The sequence below is a fragment of the Salvia hispanica genome, chromosome 5 (assembly GCF_023119035.1).
Source record: "Salvia hispanica cultivar TCC Black 2014 chromosome 5, UniMelb_Shisp_WGS_1.0, whole genome shotgun sequence".
NCBI classification, from domain to species: domain Eukaryota; kingdom Viridiplantae; phylum Streptophyta; class Magnoliopsida; order Lamiales; family Lamiaceae; genus Salvia; species Salvia hispanica.
In genome coordinates, this window is record NC_062969.1 from 7,647,207 (window position 1) to 7,659,455 (window position 12,249).

Here is a 12,249-nt window from a genome sequence, read left to right on the forward strand (position 1 = left end):
TCATTTCCTTTACATCTTAAGTTAACATTAGTATAATTTATACTCCATTCATGGCTGTATGCGATGACATAGCATGTGATAAATTGAACATCCATCACCTGTACACATGTTTAAGATCATTATCCTATTAATCATCAAAATAATAAAGTAAAAAGGTTTACTGGTAAAACCCCATTGTCGTGTTACAGGTAATTGCTCACATACTCATATTTTTCGATGATCCGTTTTGATTGATTTTAGCTGGGTAATCCAATTTTAAGCATAATGACTGTTGTTTGTCAGGAAATTAGTATTGTTGGTAAATGGTATAATTATAATTCACGGAAATATAATATAAATATAGTACTAGTACTTCATATTCTTCTTATTCTCATGATTATAAAGTTTGATTGCCAAATTTTGATTTCAGACAATTGGTAGTTAGCTGAAGAGAGTGGCAGATCCAGTAATTTTAATTTGGGGTACATAAATATAGAAATACACAATAAATTACGTCACTTCCACATTTATCTCTTTTCTTTAATTCTAAAATCAACTTTATTATTAGCTGAAGGGATGGAGAAAATAAACCACATCTACTGAGAATCGAACTTGAGACCCTATATTAGTATAACTACTACTCATCTGCTGCACCACGACCACTCATTGATATCTTTGTATCAATATATGCTTAAGGAGTCAATGTTTGGGGGTACATTTGTACGGTTGTACCCCCATATTCTATATTGGCTCCGCCACAGCACGTAGATGATACCCTTTTAATCTAGTATTCTTTCGTAGTCCTATTTGAATTTTAATTTGAATAATGTGTTAATGTTTATCAACGTAATACAATCATAGTATTATTTGTGAGTGTATAAATGTGCAAACGAATGTGTATTTTTTTGTTTACTCCATTTATCCGCGATTAAGAGTTCCGTTTTTCCACTTTGGTTCGTCCATAAACACAATTCCCAATTCATTTTTAATATAAATAATAATATATCTCACACTCCATTAATTCATTTCACTCACATTTCATTTAGAACTAATAATACTCTCTTTGCTACACAATAAATATTACTCCTATCTGGCAAATAATATTAATTAGATGAATGAATATGATATTTGGATTTGAAATCTTACGTTAAAACTCATAAAATATTTGCTTACAAATATTCAACATAACAAGAAAATTAATTAAGAATTAAACAGTATTTAAAATAAGAAAATTTATACTATATATATGATAAATTCTAAATTAGGCTATTGATCCTTAAAATCATATATTTTGGTCTACTTATTTTTTATATATTTAAAATTTAATCAAGAAAATTATGAACTTATTCCTTAAAATGAATTTTCCAATGAGATGTAACAAAAACTAATTTTATTGGAATGACAATCAAATTTCAACTTATTAAAAATGAAAGATTACTAATTTTGGAATGAGTACTATCATTGTATTACCGCGTGGACATTCAAAGAACAGATGGGCCCCGCCTCACAGCTGCTCTGACTCTTTTCTCTCTCTTTGGTCTCTTTATATAATTGGCAACGCCTCAGTAAAATATCTTTACGTAATTTTAGCTGCTACTAGTGTACATCTTTTTTCTATTTATCTCCCAATAATTAGGCGACGCCGGCGATGGGGAATTGCTGCTCCGACGTGGCCGGCGGCCAGACGGCGGTCGGAGGCACCAACTCTACCGATGCAGCTAACGCTTCTAACGAAGCAGTTGATGCCTTCTTCAAGTCTCGCGGCTACAATGGTCTCTACTCTCAGATCGAGGTCCGTGCCAAATGTTTGCACACTGGATATGTGTATTCAATCGGTTATGTGTTCGGCATTTGCTTGCTGAACTGTATTTTTGACTTTTTTTTTGGTGGAGTTTGCTATTTTTATTTATGTGTGTGTTTGTTTAGGTATTGATGTTGCATAGGTAATTGGAATTGGATTACTGCAATTGGAAATGTTTGCTAACTTATTTTCCGCGTTGTGATTTCTTACGAAGACAATTAGTTTGGTATTCGCGTATTAGGGAAAATTATTGGGGAGATTGAGTAATTGAACGTGTTTGTAGTTCTACCCTAATACGAGGAATGAAGTATGAATTTGTAAAAATAGCCAAAATGGATGAGTATTACCATGTATTTGGCGCTATGTTAGATTACATGATGGGGTTGTATGATTATCAGGAACTCTGGCATAGCAATTAGTACCTGAAGGTGGATTTTAGGTGTTGTTGGTAACATATGCATAATACATACCTCGACTGATCCCTATTTTCCTTGGAGGCACTGGAGAGTTTGCAATGCTCAAGTATCATAGGACATGTTTCTGCACAAATTCCTAAGATAAGTAATGCTACAAACTACTACTACAAGGTATTAGTAGAGGAAATTAGTTAGGTTAGTCCATAATGGAGGTATTAGTTTGGGGGTGAGGGATTGGCAAGACCAATAGGGAACCTGCTGGAAAAATGGTGCTTCAATATGAAATGTGTTTTATTAGGTCCACACCATACGTTGAAATATTCGGTAGTAGATATTGTAATCGGATTCCCATACGCATAAGAGTTTTAATCAAATTGGGCCCGGAAAGGCATCTGAGCTCTTCTCTAGGGCTGTCTCTCAGAATAAATCTGCATAAAGTTTGCATGTGGCTACAATGAATAAAATCTCACTATCAACTGATTAGAAAGTGATCAGGGTTTTAAATAGCCACTCTTGCAGTCTTGCTTGCTGTTAATGTATGCAAAATTGTACTCCGTAGGATGTAAACATATATTTTCCATGCACATACTGCAATCTTCTTGTGATCCGAGTACAATTAACCCACTACTTTGGATTTTACTTTCTTAAACACGCTGTCCCTAGGTTGTTCATAGACATGTGATATACTAGGATGGTTTGTAGTCTACTGTTCATCTCAAGTTATTGGTTCAAAGTTGGACTATAACAAATTAAATAGCGACAATTATAACTGCCTGTCCTTAGGTAATCTGGAACCTGGATCAGCTTCATGGCTTGTTGCCTTTTCATTTAGCAATTTTGTTAACATGTCCTGTTTACCGCTGTTGATGCACCATATGTTGCAACGCATGACTTCTTGGCTGAATCATCTTAATGACTTCTTGCCTTTTCACTTGTATTGCTGTAATATGTTTCATTGGTGATTTATCAAGCTTTTGATCAAACTTAAATATTTTGCAGCTATCTCTCTCTGCAACAGACTTACGTGATCGGGATGTGCTCTCCAAGGTTTGTTTTTTACTTTATCAGAAAAAAGAACTATCTCAGCTATATTAATTTCTTGGTTTAGAATACCATATCATTTTCTGAATGCTTCTTCTTTTCTTTTCTTGCTGGTGTGTTCACAGTCTATGCATGTCTGTTTACCTTTATAAGCTTCAATGTGTTGATTTTGATTTTAGAATTGCCATGTTTTTCTAGTATTGTAACTAAAGGACTCATTTGGTTTTATAGATGGGAATAAACAAGATAATATGAGATAGAATTTTCGGGCCAGAATGTAGATAATGTAAATTTTTAAGGCATATAAAGTATTGTTTGGTTATGAGATATTATCCAAGTTTGTGTTCCCATTTTAGTTTTCCCTAGTGTTGCCCTTCCACTTTTGGTTACTACCCACCACTAACCCTTTATATTATACTCTGGCTATATCAACTTATTCAGAACAAACCATGCATGGCCCACAATGCCACAACTCATCTACACACTAAACTAAAATATACTACAATACAGTGCACTACCCTAAAATAAATGAGGGCCCCCTTTTCCACTCATCCACACACTTACCTAATATTTAGTAAAACCCGTACTGAAAATTTATGGGAACACTTATAAGGGACTGAGGGAGCATTTTCTCATATATTACATGTTGATGAACATTTTTACACTACACCAGACCTTAACTACTGAGATTGGTCACTGCAATGATATACTACTACTTGTTTATGTTATATTATTTCATTTGTATTATAAAATTACACTCACATAGGCATGCAATGTACAAAATTAATTTAAAGGTAAAATTGTAGATATATACAAGGAAAATTCTATCACATCTTGTTACAAAAGAAAAGCATGAGCTTTTTCTAGACTTCTTTGTTTGTTGTATCCAGTTTCTTTGGATAACGATGTACCTCTTTTCTTTTACACCTGTTATTCTTGAATTTGGTTACTAGAGTTGGTGAGGGGTATGATGCTGTTTGGATAAATTTAATGGATTCACCTTGACACCCTCACCCTCCACTGACTATCATTGTATAATTTTAGAGTGATCCTATGGCGGTTCTGTATATCAAAGGAAGTGATGGTTCGCTACGAGAGCTTGGTCGGACAGAAGTTGTTCTGAATTCATTGTGCCCCAAATGGATTAACAAATTTACTGTTACCTACCAATTCGAAATGGTGCAGAATTTGGTGTGAGTTTTATTGTGAATTAGTTTTTATACCCAATAATTTTTATGATTTGGTATTATGCATCTCAAGAGCTTCCTCTGCTGCAGGTTACGTGTCTATGATGTTGACACTCAGTTTCATGGCATGGATGTGAAGGTAGAATGAATTCCTTAATTAACTTTTTTCTGTTACGAAGAGTAGAAATTTAACTGAATGCCCAACAATACTTTATTATCTTTCATTAACGTCACATCATACTTTGATGTCCCTCGCTATGTTATCTTCATTGCCTATTTCATAAGAACAAGATATACCTGATTGATTTTATTCGGTTTTGTTTTCTTTTCTTGCTATAGGCAATTAAGCTGGAGGAGCAGCAGCTTCTTGGTGAGGCTACTTGCACATTATCTGAGGTATGCTTATTCTTCATCTCTGTTTTCTGCATTTAATAATGTGTGCATGTGTAGAGAAAATAAAATCTACAACTTTGTTACAGTTACACACATACTCCTTTTCCCATCTCTCCTGTGATTACTCTAGGAACTAATTTTTAAAATTGTATTTAATGGTTGATTGATAATATCTTCCCCATGAAGCCGTATAGCGGTACTTGTGCAGCCCTTTGACTTTTAGGTGGGACAATGGGCAATCCTTGACTCTATAGCTGTAACCTCTATCTGGTTTAGGCTTCTGACCTTTTAATCATTTTCCAATGGATATATAGCATTCGAAAGAGTTTTTTTTTTCTTTTGGGGGGGGGGGGTTATCACTGTATTTTCACTCATCTTCCCCCATTTCCTCTTTGTAGATTGCCACAAAACTATACAGAACCATAACTGTAGATCTAGCACGTGAAGAAGTTTCTGCTCCAGGCCATACTCGAAAATGTGGCCAGCTTACAGTTTACGCTGAAGAAAGTGTTGCGTCAAAGACTACAGTAGAGTTGATATTGCGATGTTCAGACTTGGAATCCAAGGATTTGTTCTCAAAAAGTGTAAGAGAGTTCTTTCTCCTGGTTTATCTCATAATCAGAATATCAGATTCTTTATGAAGTCAGAAAAACTCATTAAAATCTTTGTCCCCTTTTTTTCAGGACCCATTTCTTGTAATATCAAAAGCTACAGAGCATGGAATATTAGTTCCAATTTGTAAAACTGAAGCCCTGGAAAATGATCATGAACCAACATGGAAGCCAATTTTCCTGAGCATTCAGCAAGTAGGAAGCAAGGTACCAATGATGGTTCTAGAAAGTTCACTATGTCACTTGAGTAGCATGAAACATTTCATTCAGATAAATATTTAGTAGATGGAGTTGCTACCCAAGCTTGATACAGAATATACAGTTTTTTAGATTGTAGATTTGCTTTCAGATGTTAAATTCTGTGTGGATCATTTCTATAATAAATCATGAATAATAATGTTGGATTGTGATATTGTTAGTTCGCCATTTAGATGTTCTTTATTCTTTTTCAGTAATTACTTGGAGATTTCTACCTAACGAGGTTTATCTAATGCAGGACAGCCCACTACTTATTGAATGTTTTGACTTCAACAGCAATGGAAAGCATGCTTTATTGGGGTAAGCAGCTATCTTTATTTAACCAGCTCTTTAACAGTTTTCTAGCTGAGCCTGACCCTGAACTATAACTGTTCAGAAAAGTTCAGAAGTCACTGGCAGATTTGGAAAGGCTGCACTCTACTGGCGCCGTAGAAAATTTGTTTATCCCAACGTCAGTTGGGCAAAATCACCAACGCAAGGTAAGAAACAGACTGTTTAGAAAGAGTATTTTCAGTATATATGTACCTATTTAAAAGTTGCATTTTTCTTCCTGTAGGATTTAAAGAGCCAGTTGATTGTGGATAAGTATTCAGAGAACATCAAGCACACATTCCTCGATTACTTGGCTGGAGGATATGAGCTGAATTTTATGGTTGCTATTGATTTCACTGGTATACCTTCAGTCTATGCTAAACATGCTTTCTTTGGACTTGATTGTTGAGTGCCTCTTGATATTCAACTTACATATTTTTTAACTTTTCTTTCCTTCTGTTTGGTTGTGTCAATGTATGATTAAAGCCTTAAAGGAGTGGCTTTTACTAACTGAGTTGGTTTCTCTTTGATTGAGTGGTCAGATCATTAGATATCAAATATGCTACTATGATTGTGTAGTATCCCTTGGTGCTGTGTGCGGACAATTTTTTGTTGTGTCATAAGATCTTTATACAATGAACAGAAAATGTCCTCCTTACCTTACTAGGTCATCCGGTTTCTGCTGCCGCAATATTTTATATAGCATGTGCCAAGAAGTATAGTAAAAGAGACTCTGCTGTCATAAGCGACTCGTTAACATGTGAAGAGTTCTTTGTTTCTCTTGCACACTTGTGGCTGTCCTAAGTTTGCGTGCAATGTATGGACGTCCATATGCACAGTACTATAATTTCTTTTATCCTAGTGTTTGATGAGGTTATTGCTAACTCTCAATATCTTTAAATCAGCTTCAAATGGTAATCCACGCTTACCTGATTCCTTGCACTATATCGATCCATCAGGGAGGCCAAATGCATATCAGAGAGTGAGATGCATTCAGCATTACCATTTCAGTTTCTGGGTTTGAAGAATGCAAAAGCTAATATGCTCTCTCTTAGTTTAGGCAATTTTGGAAGTTGGAGGAGTTCTGCAGTTCTACGATTATGATAAAAAGTTTCCTGCTTGGGGGTTCGGAGCCCGGCCAATTGATGGTCCCGTATCTCACTGCTTTAACTTAAATGGCAGCAGTACCTATTGTGAGGTGAAACTGGGGCTACATACTGATTAAGCATTCTTTTTAAGGTTCCATTTTCATTGTTAAGCATTCCATTTCCTTCCAGGTTGATGGAATCCATGGAATTATGACAGCATATGCAAGCGCTCTTCCTAATGTCTCATTAGCAGGACCAACATTGTTTGGACATGTAGTTATGCAGGCAGCACAGATAGCCAGTGGATCTGTTGCAAGAAATGAAAGAAAGTATTTTGTGCTGTTGATTATCACGGTATGTTAATAGCATTGAACTTATACTTTTTTCTGTATGCTCTATAGTCTAGACTTCTAGCATACCTATTCATATGCTGTATAGAGAAACTGAGTGAAGTTTGCATTTTTAGAATCACTGATATCATAAGTTAATCTGATTGTATCCTCACAGACCTCACTTTTCACTAATTCATTTACCATACTAATTCTCAGGATGGAGTTATAACAGACCTCCAGGAAACAAAGGATGCATTTGTTATGGCATCTGATCTGCCATTGTCAATACTTATTGTTGGGGTTGGGGGAGCTGATTTTAAAGAAATGGAGGTATATGCCTTTCTTTTTGTATGGTTTGTACTTGATTGGGTTATTCCCTTAACCAATGTAGCGATATCTTCTATTCATTTCCCACACCACTTATTGAATAGTATTTTGTCATTCATTTATCAGATATTGGACGCCGACAAAGGGGAGAGACTCGAAAGTTCATCTGGAAGGGTTGCATCACGCGACATTGTCCAGTTTGTTCCTTTCAGAGATGCACAAAGTAAGGAGCAAATTTATTGAATTCCAGTAATATACTGTTCATATATGACCATATTCAGTAGTCTGAACTGGTCGGGGAATTATTGAAATGCAGATGGAGAAGGCTCTGTCGTTCAATCACTTCTAGCAGAATTACCGACACAGTTTTTAACTTATGTGCGAGCTCGAGGTATTGGCCCAACTGCATAATCAAATCTACAATTGTAAATACAAAATTACTCTCTGGATATTTTGTGCCTAGCTTGCTTCCAGAGCCTATGACCGGGTTCATAAACACCGGAATGATCTACGTCCAGTTCCTGGTTAGGTTTTTTTATCTCACCACGGAACGTGCCCAACTTTGTCAGGGTTCATAAATCTGGAAATGGCTAAAAGAAACCATTCTTGTTCATTGTGTAGCATGAAGTTTCATTTTTTAAAATCTGAGAACGGTTCTCACGTAGACATGAATTGTTGCAAATTTTGATACAATCACAACATTTTGCATTGGTTCTTGAAATCTGAAATCTTCGACTCGTCTTTGCAAAGGACACTGTTTCTTTTCGACTTGTGATTGGAGTAGAAATCATACTTCATTCATGGGTAGATGCAGTAATTATTGATGCATGGTTGTAAGAGGGAGCTGTATGCCCGAGAATTCATTTTGGCGGTGTATGTAAATTCTGACCACAATTTGAGGTTTGATCTACATTTTCATGGATGATTTTACTGTTTTATGCGTTGTATAAAATAAATCAATGTTTTAGATTATACTACTGGATTTGATGAAGTTTTTTGCCAAGTAGTATTGTAATATGCGTTGCAATTTCTCATGATTTTGATGGATGCTAGTTATTACATGTGACAAAGTACTTCCAGTCTTCCACAATACTTTGTTTCATCCACAGGTAACTGTAGATCTAGAATGTGAATCGAGTCGCATATAAACTTCATTATATATTTTGATCATATCCACAACTTATCCTATATTAGGGGAAAGTTTACTCCCACTCTTTACTTTGATGGTATAGTTAATGTTGCAATGGTTTGATCAATTTCTCATTCGATGATCTAATCCAATCAATTAAAATTACAGTTACTAGTCTCTAAAATCAACTATGAAATTGGATACTAGTCCTTAAAACTATCAATTTGGTTTGAATTGTGCAAATTTTTTTTATGAACTTAAAAAGCAATATATCAAAATATCAAATTTTATGAATGGTGTTATTATCCCATCTGAACCAATTTTTTTGTCATAATTTGAGTCAGCGTGTCATGAAATATACAGTTGCTTGCTTGAATAGTACTATGCTTTTTAAATCAAAATTGTTATAGTCCTAAATCGGTTAACCTAGTACAATCTTAATTACAAATTTAATTGCATTTCCAAATTCCTCTATCGAGTTAATAATAAACTTATTTGATCGAATTCGTTTCTCCATAAAATAAAAAATTAAAAAAAAAAACTTTGCGCAATCCGGGAGACGCCCAAAATCCCATCTCAGTATCAAACGACTTGTTTGAAGCTGTGTAATCCTGATTTCTGATACGTCAAAGAAAAACGAAGAAAGAGTGATTAGAATAAAATGGATAAACTAAGGGAATTCTTCAAGAAAACTATGTTCTACGCTCGGGTTCTTTCCGGATACGAAGAGCGCAGAATCCGATCTTACAGATTGCAGCTTCAAAAACGTCTCCAGGAGGTTTCAATTTGCTCTGACTTCAATTCATTTTTTTAATTTCATTATACTTATGCACTCATCTATTGCTTAATTACATTCCTCGATGACATGAAATGGGTTTTTAGTAGTAGGTATTTTCTCTTATCATTATTGAAATTGAAATAAACTGCTGGAGTGGAGTTGTTGGATCATTGTCATTAATGCAGCTACTTTGATTTAAAAGAACAAAAATAATTGAATTGGACAAAGTGGAGTATGAAAATGAAGAATTTCTTGGTATGAATGATTGAAGAGTAGGGTATCCAGCTCATGTAATTCTTCGTAATTTGCTTTGATTGAGCTGGCGGTAGGACCTAATCTTGATAGGCATTGATAATATAGGCTGCAAATATCTGTTGAGATACCACCACTGTATTTAAAAACAAGACTTCTAATTTGATTTGGTTGTCTAAGTTCCGTGGGATCAGAAATTATTCATAATATGATTTGTCTTGCCAAATGAAATTTGCGAGTGATATACAGATTTTAACAATTGTTCATTCTGAAGATGTAGTTGCGTCGATATTTGTCATGGACTGTGAGCCACTGAGTTATGTATATGCACATCTAGTTACAAATGAAAAGGTGGGAACAATTATATTTCATGTGTCATTACATTTACATGCCTATATATCTTATGTATCTACCAGTTAATGTATTCATTAAGTTCGTCCCGTTTCTTACTTTGTTGTTCTTGTCATTTGACAGGCAGAATTAAGGAAAGCTGCTCTTAATAAGGTACCCGAACAGATTATTTTGTCAGAGGTGCGGAAGATGGTTCAGGAAATGCAGTCCTTGAATAAGAAGTTAGAGGACACGGTAAGTATCTAAACTCTTCAGTTTTGTTGCCTGATTTTACAGTTATAGGGCTATATGTTATGAAATTTTGAGGATAACATTTTCCTCTACACCAATATTACTCATTCATGGATATGGATTTTCTTGAACTGCGGTTCTTAAAATTTGATATCTCATAATTTGGTCCAGAGAGGAATTTAATTTGGGATTTACATTAAAATTACTGTTTGTGAGACTATTTCTGTATCAGTACACTGCACAGACAGTTGTGGCGCATTTCCAAGATTTATGTCAAGATAAAATTGAAATCTACACTAGATAATTTATTCAGGACAAATGGGATAAGGCACATGGTCCTCATTCAATCAGCAGGCCAATTCAAATTTCGTTCTTTGTCCATTCATTAGATTCAGAATATTGTTTTCCCCCTATGTTCTTTATGGTTCTTGTTACTGTTAATTTAATTCGTGGTTGGCAGATGCTGGTGTGAAGCTCTCTGTCACTCTTATTGAAGACTAAGAGATTTATAGGGATTAGCAGAGAACTATCCATGTCAGTGTACAATGTGTCGTGAGTCATGATCTATAGACATTAATAAACCACAAAGAAAATCTGATTAATTAATCAGTAACCACCGACCTTCCTATAGAGAGCAAATGATTGAAAGCTACCCCCCATATACCATTAGAATCTTGATAGATTTTCATCTTCGTCTGGTCAGGGAAGAAATTAGGCAATCTCTTGTTTTTGCACATTGGTACTGGAACCAGGCAATTGATAGCTAGCTGGACGCTTAATTCTCTCTGCCTTCCTGTATATGCTGTCTAGACAGCTTCGTGGTCTATGTCAAGGGAGAGTTTCAATATTTTTTAAATCAAGAATCTATTTCCATTTATAGCTTCAAATACAAAGATATCAATACAAATTTTCAACTTGCTTCTGACCTTCCCTTTTTAAACTAACGATTGGTGTCCATTAATTGGATAGAATAACATCTTGCATCCTTTCACACTTGATACTGAAGACAAGTGTTTTCGCACCTTTGGTTCACACTGAAAAATACAAATCATGTAGTGCTCCTCTTTTTCCCCTGTTTATTCTCTTAATATGTTTTCACTATTCATCTAGAGGCATGATGAAATTATGTTGTGTATCTCTTGCCAGCAATATTTGGTTATCTAGTCCACTTGTATAAGGTGAAAAAATTGCAGGAGGCAGCCATAGAGGATTACTTCAAGCCGATTGACAAGGAAGCAGAAATGATTATGAAGGCTCAGCTTGAAGGAGAAGAGAAGACAATGAGAGAGATGGTTGCAACCATGCAAAGACAGGCTCTACTTGAGAAAGCTGAAGCAGAAGCAGATGCACAAGCACTTGCAAATTCAAAGAATGCAAAAGCAGACCAAGAAGTTGAGGAGGCAGAACCTGAACCAGAACGTGTTGACAAGAGGTCTGGAATGCGATGAATCCTCAAAACAATTTTCGCACTTGTTTGAATTACAAGGCATTGCCCAATTTTCAAAGGCTTAGTTAGGTTTGCCATTACCGTGATGGGACGTGAGTAGGTGTTGCGGGCAGCAGTACAGCCACACAAATCTGTTGTATGTCAGGCTGAAATAAAAACACTTTGTTGATTGTTCTACTAAGTAGCAATGATCTCTCTGAGCTGCATTTTCTGTATGGTGATTTCGTGTATCATATTTTTATACTCCATGTTCAGTGAACATCTGACCTTTCAGGTTAAGGCGGAAACATTCTTTTGAGGCGATAGAACTATAGGC

General features: G+C 35.4%; 1 protein-coding gene across 5 annotated transcripts; it reads left to right on the forward strand.

Moving 5' to 3' along the window:
• The first annotated feature begins 1,575 nt into the window (after positions 1-1,575).
• Positions 1,576-12,212, forward strand: LOC125187972 (protein BONZAI 1-like). Of its 5 annotated transcripts, XM_048084672.1 has the most exons (19): positions 1,576-1,771; positions 3,196-3,243; positions 4,282-4,430; positions 4,515-4,563; positions 4,764-4,820; positions 5,216-5,401; positions 5,501-5,635; positions 5,925-5,986; positions 6,063-6,165; positions 6,243-6,357; positions 6,904-6,980; positions 7,059-7,196; positions 7,276-7,440; positions 7,635-7,748; positions 7,872-7,968; positions 8,062-8,136; positions 10,179-10,255; positions 10,379-10,489; positions 11,680-12,212. In XM_048084672.1, exons 1-19 carry the CDS (start codon positions 1,628-1,630, stop codon positions 11,932-11,934), a joined length of 2,157 nt encoding a protein of 718 aa, XP_047940629.1. In that variant the 5' UTR covers positions 1,576-1,627; the 3' UTR covers positions 11,935-12,212. The 5 variants fall into 5 exon arrangements, 4 of the variants coding, with proteins under 4 accessions (XP_047940629.1, XP_047940631.1, XP_047940632.1 ...); XR_007170686.1 differs by lacking the exon at positions 10,179-10,255 and having other exon boundaries at positions 11,680-11,752; XM_048084674.1 differs by lacking the exons at positions 10,379-10,489; positions 11,680-12,212 and adding an exon at positions 8,799-8,854 and having other exon boundaries at positions 10,179-10,256.
• Positions 12,213-12,249: the final 37 nt, after the last annotated feature.